Below are 18,065 nucleotides of genomic sequence, written 5' to 3' on the forward strand. Positions count from 1 at the left end.
ACCTTGAAGTCTCTCCCAGCAACTCCCTCTCCTTTCCCTTGCATATCTAACCAGTCAGTCACTAGATCCTCATGATCACATCTTCTAACTAGCTCCTGACTCAGTCCCTGCCTCACCTCTCCAGTGCTCTAATTCAGCCTCTCTCTGAGACAAAATAAAATATTCAAGATAAAATCCTTCAATCTATTTATGTACCAGTGCTATCTCAACCTGGTATACACTTATATCATTGTACCAATCACATCATAGTTTCACATTTTGATTTATTTAGTTAAAAGTTGACTTCACCTCCTAAATAGTTAGATGGCAAAAAAAAGAGCTGCCATTACTCATCGCCATTGCCTAGCACGTAGCATGTACTCGATAAAAGTTTGTGCCATAATTAAATGAAACACTCCTCACATATTCTATTACAAAATTCTCTAATTGGAGAATGTGACTTCAGTCCTAACACTATCAATACTCTCAACCATCAACCTGTCCCACAAATTGACCATCACTGTGACAGCAAAGTTATTTTTTTAAAGGACAAATCTGGGAGAGGATGAGAGGCCAGGCGGTACATTCCAATATCAAAACTAGGAAAAATAACGAATGGAGGTGGAGGAATTATGATCCATAATGGAGATGTCAACTCCTAGAAGAGCAAGGCTTTAAAGAAGATGATTTGAGCCAATTTCCGCTAGCAAGCCAAAGATGCGCAGATGAAGGGCGTATAGACCAGCTACTAATTACTGAACATCTGCTCTTCTTAGCATCCTCTGAATGACCTTCTTCCCCTCTGAATCCTCGGGTGTCTTACCTCTTCCTTAGCTCAGAATGTTATATGTCTCTCATTGTCCCTTTCTGTCTCTGAAGCTCTCATGTCTGTAGGGTCTCTGAACCTCTCATGTATGTGGGTTCTCGTATGTAATTAAATTAGGTCATTATCTATTATTAATCTGTCTAATGTCTACTTGACCATTAAACTACCAAAAGAACCTAGAAGGGTGGTAGAAAGTTTCTTTCTCCCTTGCATTCGTATGAATTTGAAATAAAATAAAGGATTAATGTAATTAAAAGTACATGTTAATTCTAAACCATGAACACACATTACTAATATTTTTATATTTTTTTAAAAAAATAAATGTTTTAACATTTGAAAGCCATCATTATTTTTTCTCAATGTGCCAAGGCTCGCTAAAATTTCCTATAAAACTGCTAAAATGCCAAAAAATAAATCTGATTGGACTTTAGCCCTCAAAATGAGAACACAAAGGAAAGTAACTCCTTTCTCATTTTCTGTGATATTTTGACTAGATATAGAAACAAAACAAAAGTAGGTCAAGGAAAAAACCTCTCCTCACCGACGGGCCTTCCCCGATATGAACGTGTGTCCTCTGCTTGGCTTCACAGAGCTGCCGCAGATGTAAAATCACAAGTTCATTTTCCTCCTGGTCATTGACTGGCTTCATTTTCTGTTGAACAGACAAATCAAGAACACACTATGGCAACACAGCTTCTCCTGTTTCATTATATTCCCACTATGTCTGGCAGACAAACATAAATAAAGCTAAGCATTTAACTGCTCTTAGAAGCAAAAGAAACAGGCATTCTAGATACCATCAGATAGTAGAAGAGAATATATATCTTTAACTTTAAATAGAGAAATGAGGAAAGAAACTTAAAAAAACAGGTTCCAATTCTCATTCTTTATATCTTATTTGTAATAATGAGAAATAATGTTACCTGAACTCGCTCAAAGATGTCAGCTTGCTCATTGTCTGATAGTGATGAGAGATGTCTCTGAATTACTAGCTTGGCTCTTGGTGGGTAGAGACCTAAGGAAAATAATGAACATAAGTATTGAACAGAGTGTAGCTACAGAGATCAAAATGCATATAATGCATTGCAGCTTGTCCCTTTGTCAATCAGCTCTAAAGTTAAATCTTCTCAAGATGTGTCCCTGCCTATATAACAAACTTTGGAACACTATGAAGATGGAAAACCTCATCACCAAAATCAACAGCCCCCTGTCAGTGATCTTGAAGTCAGATTTATTAATAAAAATTTCTAAATGAGATGACATCAACAGCATAATCAGATACCATCGAATATAGTAACAAAGTAGCCACCACAGAAATTTTTGGTGAATTAACATTATCCTAGTTCCTGACATAGAAGTAAAAGCTAACTACTAGCCTTGGTGAAAATCTCTAAGCATAAAACTTGACATTTAAAAAAGAAAGAATAACTAATAATTTTAAAAAGTAGAGCTATATCTTAGACAGGAATCCCTTCCCCCTCACACAGGTCCTGTTCTGTGGTAATAAAACTTCAAGGACGACATTAGTGACATTTTTAGTGTTATTATTTTACCAAGAAATTGTTTACTTCTTTGTATCATATTATTTATATACCTATCACACTGTTACACATAATTTATATTAAATCTTTGGGCAAAAAATCTTTTTCCATGAAAACATTTGTTTTTATAATTATTTTAATAAAGAGAAAATGTAATTCATATTTATAATGATTCCACTGACCATCCATTTTTAAGGAACAAAACTCCTTTATATAGTTAGATGCCACTTAAATTACTGTTACTATACTTTGATTAGAAAGAGCTATATATACTTAGTGAAACTTACAGGTAAACTGGCACTTTAAAAATCACTGAGAAAGAATCACTTAAAAATATGCATTGTTGTAAAAGAACTAGAATTCATTTTACGGTTGTCAGAATGTATACAGTGCCACCACTTAACCTATTTTAAACCACTTGTACAGTATATAATGGGAATCAGAAAGAAGAACAGCTTCTAAGAATTTCTCAGCTCTACTTTCTTTGTGCAATGTAAAAGAAAATTCTGTGAAAATCTCTGTGATCACATAAAGAAACAGCGGGCACTAAAATTCATTTCGATGGTGTGATGCCACTCACTACCATAGCTTATTATTTGCTGGCAAAGTCTCCTTAAGAGGTTCTTTAGGCAATATATTAAGAAACCAATTCACATAATTGTTTTTGCTTTATTTTATCGTTTACTATTCCAGTGTCTCATTAAAATGCCTAGGAGGACAAAAGATTAAAAAAGGGAGAAGTAAAGAGGGTAGTTATTTGAAATATGTAACTACATGCATAGTACAAGAAGTTTCTTCAGTCCTTTATTTCCGTAAAATAATTGGAAACAGCTGGAGTTTATTTTCAAATTACCCATGCCCCCTCGGCCGCTGCAAATCTCATTTGACTTCCTTCTTTTCTCCATTTTGGAATCACTGATTAGTGCATTGCTCATACAAAGAGACAAGTATATTATTTATCCCTCATGCATGTTAATGTAGGAAAACAAGACTGAGGATAATCACACCATCTCCATGATGCTCAGCATCACTTTAGCTTCATCACATTGTAAGGTTTGGTCCTTGGGAGCTGGAGTTGCCCTTGGATACTGCCTCCTTGACTGACTGGTCCACAGGCATGACGAGTGCTGTTTCTCCAGGTCTTAAGGGCAAGACTGACTTCTCATAGGCACAGATGATTAGGGCTCACGTCAGCACACTTATCTACCCTTTTTTTTATGTTGTTTTTCAGTAAAAATAGAACTCCTTATTAATGTAGCCAAATGTATTGACAGGACCGATAATTCTCAGTAAGTGATATGAAATAATATCTATATACTACTTTTAAATCTTCTCACTAAATTTCTACTCTTCTTAATTTGTGTTGAATCTCAGTGTGGTCCTTTCTCCAGCTTTACACTTTGTACCTAAGCATAACACAAGTTTAGAATTCATGCTGTTATCTTATTTAGATAAAAATGACTCATTGGGAAACACACAGATGCCCAGGCTTCAAGCCAGTCTGGCCCTGACAATGCCTGCCTTCTGATAGTCCCTCAGAGAGAAGGCATCCTGTTGCTTTGGAAACAGATCGAAGAAGTTCAAATCCTGGTTCTGCCCCTCCAATCAATGTGGATATGGCAGTTATTACCCACTATGTGTCTCGGTGCCTCAGTTTCCTCATGAGCAAATTGAGGATTAAAAACAGTACCTATCATATGATTTCACTCATATGTGAGATATAAAACTGAAAGGAACAAACGAACAATACAAACAGAGACTCATGGACATGGACAACAGTTTAGTGATTACCGGAGGGAAGGGAGGAGGGAGGAGGTAGGTAAGGGTAAAGGGGGTTAAATATAGGGTGACGGAAAAAGATTTAACTTTGGGTGGTGAACACACAATGCAATATACATATGATATGTTATTGAATTGTACACTTGAAACCTATGTAATTTTATTAACTGATGTCATACCAATAATCTAATATAAAAACATTGTGCCTATTTTTTAGTATTTCTATATGGATTAAGCGAGCTAATATATGTAAAACACAATAGTGGCTAGATATAATGAGTCCTATAGAAGTACAGGCTTTATTGTTATTACTTTGATTCCTACTATCAAAGAGCATCACCCTATCTTATGCTCTCTTCACCTGATGTCAAAGTCAGGGGTTAAATAAAATCATATCAGAAGCTGTTATCTAAGGCCTTTGAAAACAGCCTGTGTGAATCTTTTTTTCAGTCAACATTGATCCTTCTTTCCTTCCCTTCAGATATACATATACTCTGAAGCTAAGGAAGCTTAAGTTTCAGAGTCCCTCCAAGATTTGGAGAAGGGCCCTGCTAATTCTGGATTCATAACTTTTATTCTTTTTCTTTAGAAAGGTCTCTAAAACTATAAACACTTCAGAGCCACAAAACTGAGGTCCAGCTCTATATACATGTACAGAGTCCTTCTCATCTGCTATAGTTCCCTGTGATAGTAGACCAGCTTCTAATAGTCTACTTGTATGAAAGTTTAAAACTTCTTTTCTGTAATAAAAAATATATTTTAAAACACACCTACAATGTAACTTTAAAAAAGAAATACAAAGTTGCTTTTTTACCCCTAAGTGTTTAGCTTTGTCTGCACAGAAATCTTATTTCTATAGCATAAGGTTTAAAAACTAAAAATTCAAAGAAAATATTACTTATCATTACTCTATTAACATTTGAGGCATATTTGCTGCCATTTTTTCTTTTAAACATATATACGCTTTATATTTTATTACCCAAGTAATGTAAGTTCTACATTTAAATAATATTAGAACATTATAGAGCTAAATTTGCCTTTCATAGACATTAGAAATAGTAGACACAGGCATGAGAGAAAAGAGATTTTTATAGAATCAAATTATCTTCCCTAAAAGATTTAATTCCAGGGGGAATGATAGTAATTTTAGAGTGGAAGATCCCTGAGACCACTCTAAGGCCAACATAAACAGTAATAAAACTTATCAACATCATGAGCCCCATGATACCACACACTGAGAAGGAGGCACCCGTTCTACAGTGCTTTTGCCACGGAGGAGGGACTTTGGTCCACAGGTGAGAAGACATCAGACAGGCTGAACTGAGGGACAGTCGGCAAAACAACTGAGCAACACTCATGGAGCATGTAAAGGTCATTAAAGACAAAGAAAGGCTGAGGAAGAGCTGTAGACTGCAGGTAACTGGGGTGACATAACAGCTATGCACAGTGTAGGATCCTGACTGGAATCCTTAACAGAACAAAACAAAACAAAACAAAACAAAGCAAAACAAAACAAAACAACAAAATAACAAAACAAAACAAAACAGGACATGAGTAAAAAAACTGGTGGAGATCAAATGAATTGTCTACTTTAGATAATAATATTGTCCCAATGTTAACAATGGGGGAGGCTGGGGAGGAATATCTGGAAATTCCATGAAACTTTTCTGTAAGTCTAAAAGTGGACCCAATTAAAAAAAATTGTTTCAAAGAAAATTTTCCAGATATAGCATCAAAGTATATGTGTTATTCAGCAAATTATTTTTTAACTCGATAATATAATTTTAAGTTGTATTCAAGTTGATAAACGGTTGAAATTCATTCCCATTGTTACATCATGTGAACATACTTCAATTATGCTATTGATGGACATTTAGGTTGTTTCCAATTCTCTACTATACAATACAACTTTGAGAATGTCACCTTCTGAACCTATATAAGAGTTTCCCTTATTAAGACATGGAACTGCTGGTTAACAGGCTATGTGTAATTTTAGGCTAGCGAGTTTCTATTAATTGTTCCCCCTAATCGGCTATAGTAATTCACACTCCCAACAGTATCACATAAATGTACCCTTACAATTTCACCAACAGTTAATTTGATGAGTATCTTATTGTTATCTTCATGTAGTGAGTTTGAGTATCCTCTCATTTTTATTATTGCACTTTGGATCTCCTTTTCAGAGGAGTACTTTTTAATAGGAGTCACATGATTTCCTACTGACAGTTTTATCTTTTTCTTATAGACAATAAGACTTCTGACAAATTGCGAATACCAATCTGTTATCTCCTCATTTGTCATTTATCATTTAATTTCCAAGCAAGCAGTTGTTATTATGTAAAAACTTTATATTTTTTAATTAAAACTGTTGGGGTGACATTGGTTAATAAAATCAAATGGGTTTCAAGTGCACAATTCAAAATATGTCACATGTATATTGCATTGTGTGTTCACCACCCAAAGTTAAATCTCCTTCCGTCGTCATATATTTGACTCCCTCCACTCCTACCCACTTCCCTGCTTCCCCACTTCCCTCTGGTACCACTAATAAAACTTTAAATTTTTATAAAGTCAAATCTGTGAATGTCTTTTAATAGTTTTTGCATTTTTGAGTCTTAATGAAGATTTCCTTGTTTAAGGACATAATATTCTTATTTTCTTTTAATGGTTTGGATATTTTGTTTGTGTACACTAAGGACTTTGATCCATCTACAATGTATTTAAGCAGGATAAGTAGAAGGAATCTTTTACTTTGGATAGCAAATTGATCCAACCCCATTTCCTGAGTAATTCAGCCTTTCTTCTACAGATTTATAATATTCCCTTTACCATTTTTATAAAGGTTATATATATATTTTAAAATAATGTTCCGCTTTTGTAAAAGTTATATATATTTAAAAATAATGTGCATTCTGTAAAATTATAATTTTAATTGTAACTAAATGTTCCATTTTTGTAAAGGTTATATATATGTTTAAAAATAATTTGCAGTCTTTAAAATTATCACAACAAATTTTAAAATCTGAATATTACATTTAAATAGTCTTTGATCACAAAGCTGAATGGTTATTCAATAAACACTGCTATTCATCATCAGTTTTGCCATTTGCCTATGATTCTGCTGCCTACTGGACAGAAATCACAATTTGTACTTACACTGACTAGATCTGCTTTGTTCTGGAGTTTATATTCTCCCATCGTAACACCCATCATACCGAACTGCATTTATATTCTCATGTGCCTGTGTTCCACTCTAAACTGTAAACTTTCTAAGGCACGGTCCACATCTCAATGACTTCTGTATTCTCAGTGCCTAGCACATTGCATGGCACATAGCGGATGCTTAACAAGTATTTCATAAATTGTGTTTCTTCTCTCCTGCAGTAGTTTTCAACCGTTTTTGTTAGTAAGAGATAACAAAAAGAAAGGGAAGGTGAGTCAGAGTCACCACTCCTCATGCCCCTCACCAGAACACATTTTTTTAAACCTGCTCTATGATATGACGTCAATTATCTATGTCATTTTCAAATGTTCTTCGAAAGTCACACAAGTTTCATTCCAGTTCTAAACTTTAGGAAAAATGTATACATCACCAAGTGAGAAGGGAAAGAAAGAAAGACTTCGATAAACAGTTGACATTCTGAGATGGTTTTGCCTCTCTTCATTCATTTAATAAATATCTGGTCAGTTGCCGCTATGTACATAGCACAATCTTCAGAACTGTGGGAAATGCAAGCCCCTTCCTCGAGTTTGCCCTCAGAAAAAAAATTAAAAATTAAAAGGACAGAGAAAGAAAGTGGAGGGGAAAAAGCCAAGTACCTAGGAGAGACTGACAGCACAAATTTGACTGGACATGAGAAACTGTTCTTTGGGTTCTTGTTTCACCTCAAAACAAAGAACCATTCAATGACAGTAGCAACTTCCTCGCTTCCCAAATGCCAAAGTAAACTCCTCCTATGCCAAGACCAAGTTATACTGTACCTTCAATCCTTTCACAGAGCTTATGCAGAGAGTGCATAGGGCAGGCCTCACACAGCTTAATCTGGGTCTTGGCACTCTGCAGGGCAGCCGCTGTGCTGAACGCCTGTTTCAGAGTCAGCATTACCTCATCCACCTACCAGAAGAAACAAAACTCAGGTCTATAAAAGTTTGCATCCATGGTAATACATTAAAATCCCAACAGCAATGTGTGATTTTATTGATGCTGAATAAATAATAAATAATGAAATTTTGATGACTACCGAACTGGTAGGGAGAAAATATTGTCTTGAAGTCAGACCTTCAATTATACATATAATTGAAAACTAGATGAAATAAGATCATTTTAATGTATATAATACTGATCTGTTACTTGAATGCTATTTTTCAATCTTACTAAGTATTATGCTATCACGGTTTGATAGTCAATCAGGTCTCTCCTTAATTAAGTAGTTTACCAGATAAAGATCTCTGGAAGTTTTATCTGCAATACATAGGGAGCAACAAAATAGGTTTACTCTTCACTTGTGTTAATAGGTATCCTATTTACTTTATCCTTCAGGATTGTTTTTAGTGTAAAAACAAAACGTATTTAAGCAAAATTCTGGGGGGAAGTGAGTTCAATTTAAATAATGTTGGAGAAGTCTATGGAGGTTGCTGATCTTATCTCTATGGCTTCTCATTTATTATCATTTCATTTCTGATTTGTGACACTGAGAAGTTCTGACATGTTGTCTAATAGCTCGGTCTCACCACTAGGCCAGCATCTTAAAAACTGCCATCTACTTTCTTCCTTGCTCTCTCAATGATTCAGTAAATAATTTTGAATCTAGCATTCTAGTATTCAGGCTATCGGCTCATCCCCATGCACTGTTGAACCAACTTCAAGCTATGTCTCCTTCTCTATGATACAAATGTCAGTGTAAGGTGTGCTTTTCCCATATACTACCTGAGATCAAAATCTAAAATCTGCATGGAGAGCTACAGAATACTAAGAGCCTCATCAGAACAAGCTTTGATATTGAAAATCATTCCCCATGCTTGTAAACTGCTTTTTGAAAGACTCTTTTTCCCCTTCCCTTATGGCCTGAATTAAGAATAATCTAATATTTAAGGGATTTAATCTACTTCTACATTTGAGTGTATAAAGAGTCAATAATAAAAAGAAACTTTATTCTCCTAATACTATTAAAAGAAGAAATCAAACACTAAGACAGTCATTATTCAGTTATGCTTTACTGTATTACCAATTTTTCTAAGGCTTATGAATAATTTTATATTGCTCCATGAATAAAAATGAATCATTCATGAAATTTGTTTTTTTATACTTTAAAAGTAAAGATTTCTACTTCTTTAAAATAAAAGCACTACATTTAATGCTTTTGCATTTTGATTTCATTTGCCTTGTTATATACGCAAAAAAACAATTTTAATCACTTATGCAGATGTTTATTCCTAGTTTCTTGTTTCTCATTTAAGGTACTGAAGGGGTTACTCATCCGCTTAGCTTTCATATAGGTTTCTTATTTGTTATTTAGTAATTCTGCCTTGTAAAAGGCCTCCAATGGAAATACAAAACTTTTAGGTTTTCTTGTCTATTTCTAGGTGAAACAAAAGACCATTTCAATGGTGTCTGAAATGTGCCTGCCAATTTCTTCCAGCCACAAATATTACTAAAAACTTTATTTGACTTCTGGAATTTTAAATATTTAAATTTTTTTAATCTGCCATTTTTCTTTCCAGACAGCCTATGAATTCTATCATGGGATCGGAGCAACTACAAGTTCAAATTATTATACTATGAATAACTTAACTATTTTAGTCTATCTACGACAGCAACAAAAAAATCATAGATTGTGTTCAAAGGTTAAAAGTAAAGGAATGGGCAAAGATAAATCAATCATACGCAAACAAAAACGAAGTATTCTTAACATTACTACCAGGCAGATGTAAATTTCCAGTGAAAAGTATGAGATGGAACAAAGAAAGTCAATTTGTGATATTTAAGTGAAAATCTATAGTGAAGATAACGCTCATAAACATTTATATACCAAACTTAAGTATTTTATGGCATTTTAGAATAAGTCTAAGAATTACAGACTGTGTAAGGACTTAAAAAGATTATTTAGTCTAATTATCTGGGAAAAAATTAACATGGGTCTGAATAGCCTGAGTCTTTTTTTTTTTTTCTTTTTTTACATTTTCCCTAGATTTCGTTGTCTGCATCATCAGTGGAGTTTTATTTTTTCCTTATCTATAAGTAATAGTAACTTCCATTTTTTTTTCACACATCTTAAATCAGTTTTGGAGAAGGCAGAAAAGGTATTTTCTACAAATCTCAAGGGTTAGTTAAACAAAATTAAGCCACCTGCCTACAGCTATTTACAGAAGGAAGGAAAGAAGGAAGGAAGGAAGGGAAGGAAGGAAGGAAGGAAGGAAGGAAGGAAGGAAGGAAGGCAGGAAGGAGTGAGTACTGGGTGTCCAAGTTTCTAGTGTAACCCTCTGGGTCTCATCAGAACACTATACTATTTATCAATTCATAGCAATTGCTATAAAGAAGCAAAAGAAAATTCTAGTTGTATATTCTTTGTTCTCAGGGAAGTCAGCAGGTGTGGTTTTGCAATACTTTGTCTTACACAACTGCCAAGCCACATCAATCATAACACTGCTTACGCTTATGATACTTAATTGACTTGTTCCATATGTCAGCTGCTCGAGCCAGCCTCTGTTATGCAGGAAATTTATATTTAATTTTTCTTCTAGCTTGCAGTTCTGATGCCTCACTATTCACTTAAGATGCCTTCTGATAAAATTAGAGTAAACAGAGTCTCAAAGATTCCAGCATGGGGCTGTTCTTATGAATAATGGTGTCCAAACTGAGACTGTGATCCAGCTTCGATGTGAAAGGAAGAAATTCTCAGCCAGTCTAGTCTGTTGCCTTAGTCACAGAACTTCTTAGGGTAGAAGAATGCAGCACATTCTCAGACTTTCTACTGTGAATCCATTTCCAAAACTTTCTCTACATGCATGAGGGTAAAATGAACATACTACAAACTACATACAAAACGAAACTTGTAAACAGGTTGGAAATAAGTTTATACATGATCTTCCTTTTCCTGCAGATTATCCAGTAATCAGAGATTAACCAGCACCCAGAAAATGATTGCCTGAAGAGTAATGCACTCCATCACTCAAAATACACTTTACAAGCATCTGATATCCTAGAAACACTGAGGGAACGACAAGGATATGAACAGTCCTAACCTTTGGGATTCACAAGTGATGTAAAAAGCTGTGACAAATAAATAAGTGTGAGGATTTGTAGAAACTGTTAAGAGATCTATGAATAAGGTGTAGCAAGAGCACTGACCGCAGAGCAACTAACGGAGTCAATTCCTGAAAAAGAAGGCATCACTGGGATGTGATAACTAAGCTGGATCCTAAAAAGTCCATGGTAGAAAATTAGAGGAAGTGGATTCAGCTCACAATACAGCAAGGGCAGGCCTGCTTCACATCCAATGAAGCAGTAGGAAAGAACGAGAAAACAGAAAGCATGGCGCAATGTCCTTCGTTAGTAGCAGGGCAGACCCTTGCGGCCCACATGGTCGCTTTCCTCAAATGACAGCATAAAAGCAGTGAGTCCTGGCGCTGGCCTCCTCTGACATGGCAGACCCCTCCATCCATGTGAGGAGCCAACAGCGACTTCTAAACCTCAGTTGCACTTTTGTGAGTCCTAGCCATTCACTTAAATTCTTGATTTCATATGTCCCAGGCATGATCTATTTGCTGATTCAATAGCAAACCAGATAAAGGCAACATCACACCAACTGTCACAACAGCCTCCGAGGTCTGGCCTAGAGAACAGCATAAGGGACAGAACAGCATGTATAAGGACATCGTCATAAAAAGGTGAGGCATTCTGGTGGAGACCGGGCAAGAGCAAGGAAGTCCCTTCTGCCATGCTAAACAATTTAAATTTTTGTCCCTTAACAAGGAGGCATAAACTAGCTTCCAGTGAGAAAATTCTGTGAGAAAGAAAACTATAGCATAATGTACAAAGCAGATAGATGACAGGTTAAACCAGTGGCAGGGAGACTAGTTACAACACTAATGTAACGGTCTAAGAAGATGAATGCCCATAATCAGAGTGTAGACAGAGAGGGGGGAAAAAAGGAGAGATAGATATGAGATATTTCTATCTTAGGATTTAGTGAAGAGTGGATGTAGAAGATGAAAAAGAATGCATTATGGTTCCTAGATTGAGAATTTGGGTAAATGGAGCTGCCAAAATAAAATAGAGAATATATTACAGGTTTTGGGGAGGTAGAAGAGTAAAGGATCCAGAACATGGCATGAGAATTGGCCTTACATGAGAAGAGGGTCAGAGGAGGGAAGGAGTGAGGAGTGAGCTGGACAGGGGATGAGTGAGGAGTTCGGCATGGGTGGCAGATCATCCTACATTATCATTCTCTACCTAACTCCTGCTTGGTTGGCATTTTCCAGTATTGTATCATTGGTTCTCTTTGGCTTTCTCTTACTTCCCCCTGGGTGCTCATCCATTCCCATGCCTTTGAGTATCATTCACATAATAACAACTCTCAAATTTCCTTCTCGAGGACTGAACTGAACCTATTACACAGTGGTCACCCGGATAGAAATACGTGAACTTTTCAAATGTATGGTTAATTAGTTAGAGTGAGAACAAAACTCAAAGAGAACTCTCTTGAGTAAGAAATTGACAGTGACGACAGTGCTATTATATCCTAGAGGAAAAGTTTGCGACCCAAAGGGCACTAGTCAGAGAGTACCTTTGTACCAATTCACTGCCATTACTTTATTGTTTCTAAACTCATTATCCACATTGGGAATATGGAAGGCCAGAGTTACGAGAAATGATGGCACCATGCACTAAGGAAATAGAGAATCTGGCCTGGCTTATTTGTACATGTCCAAGTGATGTGTGTTTCCCTGGGAGAAATGCTTGTGGCAGCATTATATATCTAAAGAAATATTTCCTTCAAAGTATAGTGATATATCTAAAGGTTTGTGTTAAAAATGGTTAAGAGAGATAACACAAGTTGAAGAATAAGTAAAAAATTTAGAGGAAAATATCGACATATTTTTAGTCACACAGATGTGTTTCCACATGTGTCTTGTATTTTTCTTCTCAAACTCCTACTGTGCCCATAAATGGGGTGGGAGTGAGGTGGGGGAATGCTGGGGAGAAGAATCGACTTTCAAATTCCAAAGAAAGAAAGAAAATGAAGGCAAAAGGAAAAAAAAAGCCCATAAAGAATAAAGTATTTTAAAAACGAGGACAGGGACTATTGAAAGAAAGAAAAAAAAAATCATTCTCTGCTCTATCGATATAAGCATCAGCTACTCTGAGATGTTACAGCAATTAAAATAAGAGGTTGAGGGCCTTCTCTACCTTCTCAGATGAGCACTGGAAAAAGTAATACCTCTTCTAGTGTTAGTTGTTTTCTACCTTTTAAAAATACTCCTGGTAACATGATAGGATTTGTTAAACTCAAGGAAATCTCTAGGCTTGAAAATTACCATAACGATTTGGTTTTTGTGTTTTTTTTCCATTGCTGTGCTACTTTAAAGGGCAGAAACATATTTTTAGATTCCTTCCTTCTGCACTGATAGTCATTCTGTGAGGCTTGGATTCATAAGAAATGAGTCCCCATTAGCTGAATGGGCAGACAGGAGCACAGGGACAGCAATCACACCACTTACCAGAGATTCACTGGCACACTGAAACACGTAACAGATATATTGGCTCAGCCCCGGCTCTGGTGACTCCCGACAGATAAAGCCAAAGTGATCCACATGCTTTATACCCTAGCAGAGGGGAAAGAAGTACAGTATTATGGGAACATGTTCTTTTAATCAACACTATGGAAATCAACATCAGTTCTATGCTTTTACACCTCTATGAATTTCTCCTTACAGCACTGTGACATGGGACATATTGTCATAGCAAAATTAAATGGTGGCTTTTTGATACATAAAATAAAATGTGAGAGCAAAAACTCAGATTTGTTTGTTTTTTTTTTCCCAGACAAACACTCTCTTTAACTCAGGGCCACAGGAGGAAAAATACGATGGCATGATCTACTGTCTCATAATAAAACTGCCAGTTGGTGTTTGCAAGTAATAGAATTTTCAATTTATTGGTCTTCTTAGAACAGTCAGTCTGATTCATCATCATAAATCCTGTTTTTGTCTATATGAGGCTAAGAACCAGGAAAACTACACTGACAATGCTCTAATTAAATGTTATGCAATTCTCTAAAGTGTGCATTAAAAATACTAGAATATCTGTCTACTTATAGACGTTTTAGGAGCCATACCTATTAGAAGACAAGACATGAAAGAAATTATCCACATTCATAAATCAATCACTGTACTTCCTGAATGCCAGCTAAATAACCTCAACTACAGTTCATAAAAAATTCGGAATCATCTGTGAATCTAAATCAGCCTGAATACATACATATCAATTAGAAGACAACACCTTGTTATTTTAATAGCAAGCATAGGACTTTGAAAAGCCAGGTAGGCAAAAAATTTAAAGTTGTGCTGCAGTGAACCTAAATCACAATGACAAAAAAAAATTGTCTTTAGAGTCAGACGGATTTGTGCTATAATCTTCGTTCAACCATCTACTAAGTGTAAGACATCGTGCTGAGTTGCTGATAATTATTTCTGAGGCTCCATCTCTTGTTATAAAACAGTAGTAATGTCACCTACCATAAGGAATTTTTGAGATTTAGGACTAAGAAATATCAATTATACTTTTTGGTACATTCGATAAATGGTAACCACTATTTTTGTAATAATAAGCTCAATCTATCCAATGGATATGGAAAAAGGAAATCAACTCTGATAAAAAGAAACAAGTCAATAAGGAGGAGTGAAGTTATAATTCATGAGGTGACAGTTCCATCTGGTACAACTCATTACGATGAAAGAATATCATCTACTAGTTCAAAACTAAATGGGAAAAATTCATAGAACCTCGTTGGCTCAGTGAGTCCTCAGGCAATGGCACAGTTTACAGAAAAGAAAACCACTGTCTTTTTCCTAATGCTTGTCAGGGATACAGTCCTACATATTTTGAAGAAAGAAATACTGAGAGGTATGCATGTTTTTAAAAAGCACGCCTGTTTCTGAATGTGGCCACATTATACCAGTTCAATTCTGTGGAAATAAGGAATAAGAACAGGGCCACTCATTGAGGACAGAGGTTAACCTGACAATTATTGCAATCAAAGGTATTTCCACAAATTTCCCCCATATCTTTTGTTTAATTCTTTTTCTGGACCAGAATGTCAGAATAGAAAGCTACTTTTAAAAAAAAAAAAAAAGGAAAAGCAAAATCACATTTGAACTGCCAGTTTATATATTTATATATTTGGTTTGGCTGGTTCTTCCCCTCCCTACTACACTCTCCTTTTTTTTTTTTTTTTCCTTTAGGTGTTCAATGAGCATTGCTAGTCCTCAAAGGCTTGAAGGCTGTGGGGGTAATAGGCACAACTTTTTAGGATGACTCTTCATGCTCTGGGGGAGAGGAACTACATGGGTTTGCACCCCACTCTCCCTAGTATTTGGCACAAGTCCCTACATATAGAAATAGCAATTCAACATTTATTGAATACCTAAGTGTTAAGCTCTGTCTTAACGTTTCTTATTCTGATGCCCTACAGAATAAGACACCACAGAATAAGACACCTGCCCTCACATAGCTTATAATCCAGCAGGAACCCCCAGTAAACAGGTAATTATAAAAATGTTCAATAAATACTTTTTCTGTTAAAGTAAATAACTTTCTACCTAATTTTTTATCCTTTAAATAAAGATTTATAAATTTTCAATATAACCTTCTTATAGAGGGATGCTCTCTAAGTTATTAAAGTATAAAATTTTTATCTTCACAACATAATTTTATGTCTCCATATAACAGAACAAATATTAAAACAAAACATTAGAAGTGAAACAGCATTAACTGAAGGTGAGATGAATAATTAACAAGATATACAAAAGCTTGTCATTTTTGAAGAGAAGGATGTCCGAATATCATACCTATGGGAATGCTAACTCTAAAATTTAAGAAATAAAAAGGCAGTCTTGATTTTTCAACATTAAAATACAGGAAGGGCTCTTGATGAGATCCAGGTCCCTGAAGGTTCATCTAAGTCACCTTGCTAGGAAAGAGGTTAATCCTCTCTTCCGGTGACCTCCTCAGAGGCATCCTTGCATTTTCAACCTTAGTACTCTCTCTGTTCCAATATCTTCAAAAATTCCTTCTATGTTCATAATATGTTTAGGTAGCTCTAACTTTTGAATAGATATTCTAAATTATTATTATGGTATTTAGGAGATTAGTTTGTGCCTAATATGAACTTGTACATATTTAGCTGTATCGATTATTTCAAAAACTTTCAAATACACAGTTTATGATTTAAAAATAAACAAAAAAAAACAAAAATATACCAAACTATACCAAATATACCAAATATACCAAACTATACCAAAAAAATGCCAAATATACCTTCTTTTCAAAATTTAGCATTTATATTAATAGAAGTTGAAAGTACTAGTTCTCCTTTCGCTACCCACCATGGTATGAAAAGCAAACATGACTCAGTGATGCCCACAAGTCCCACTGCCCAAGATTCCGAGGAACACTATCTGCGAAGGTATTTTCAAAAGAACTTCCTACCACAAAAACTCCATCAGTGGAAGGAATTTGATGAAGTAATGCTACAAGGAGAAAGGGGTTGATGAAAATGAGGACAAACTACTATGATACTAAGGGACCTGGACGGAATTTTGTTATTGGCGTGGACACAAACACATGTACACTCTTAGTTTAAGATGAATCCACTTAAAAATTAAAATTTAGAAAAATAGTAAAATTTGAAGAGGTATAAGCCCAGTTATTTTAATTTAGAAAAAAGGTTTAGTTGGTTTCTTCAAATACTACAATCTACTTTAATACATACCTGTGAACAAGAAGAGATCTCTTTAAAATTCTTTTCAAGTACAACTGATTTAGTGTCTGGACTGATAAGGTTAATCTCAAACCGCCCAACCTTAAAAACAAAAATATTCCAATTAATTTCAACTCACAAGGACCTAACATCTTACTTTACAATTAAATATTCAACTACTAACATAGATCAAATACTATGTCCATATAGTCACATCACATGTGCTTCACCATACAATCTGACCAATATTTCAACTCCAAACATTAGCTGTCTCATAACATTTCTTCCTTTTGTCTAAAAATCATGAGAATTAAGTGGGTCTTAATTTACAAGAGACAAAAAACCATTTTTTTCCAGATTAAAAGCGATTGTCTTTTCAAAAATAAATGCAACCTTTTCTTATTTCATGATTTCTAAAAATACCAATTATTTAATTATATTTACAATCATACTTTCTCCCGAACGGTCAATAAAAAGATATATTTGCCGTTGGGAAAATAAGTTAAAATTTTTGAAAATAAACAACTTCAGAAAAATTAACAGCAAACACTGTGGCTAAGGAGAAGAATAAATCTGAAAGCCTGAAGAGGGGAAACAGTTAACATGTCCCCAAAGAAAAGACTATAGATACTTTAATTACGTGCCTAGAGTTATCAAAAACAAAACAGAACAAAACAAAACAAAAGAACTCATGAACTTCCGATAAAGCAAATATCACACACACGGAATGTTTACCAAGGTATGCTGTGGAATTTCCTTCTACTGGGTTCTTTACAACAGGATAAAGGACAGCCACTCAGTTTTTTCAAGAAAACCCAAATCTTACAAGTTGAAGATTACAGGGTTTTCTTAAAAATTAAGCGCTTCTAAGTGGAACTTGACATTTTCCATACCCTGTACAACTTCAAAAACTACTTTTTGGAAGTCAGATGTACTTGTTACACCTGTAATAGAGCTTGT

General features: G+C 35.2%; 1 protein-coding gene across 4 annotated transcripts in view; it reads right to left on the bottom strand.

The window, feature by feature from the left end:
* TBC1D4 (TBC1 domain family member 4) overlaps positions 1–18,065 on the bottom strand; it is a 166,719-nt gene that overhangs the window by 47,893 nt on the left and 100,761 nt on the right. For all 4 annotated transcript variants that reach the window (XM_039886860.1, XM_039886863.1, XM_039886859.1 and 1 more), the window contains exons 3-7: positions 17,118–17,207; positions 13,846–13,950; positions 8,107–8,239; positions 1,729–1,820; positions 1,347–1,457 (exon numbers count right to left, since the gene is read on the bottom strand). In XM_039886860.1, coding sequence (XP_039742794.1) covers positions 1,347–1,457; positions 1,729–1,820; positions 8,107–8,239; positions 13,846–13,950; positions 17,118–17,207 — 531 coding nt within the window. The remainder of the gene's footprint in view (positions 1–1,346; positions 1,458–1,728; positions 1,821–8,106; positions 8,240–13,845; positions 13,951–17,117; positions 17,208–18,065) is intronic.

Source organism: Pteropus medius, unplaced genomic scaffold (genome assembly GCF_902729225.1).
Source record: "Pteropus medius unplaced genomic scaffold, Ma_sr-lr_union100, whole genome shotgun sequence".
Lineage (NCBI taxonomy): Eukaryota > Metazoa > Chordata > Mammalia > Chiroptera > Pteropodidae > Pteropus > Pteropus medius.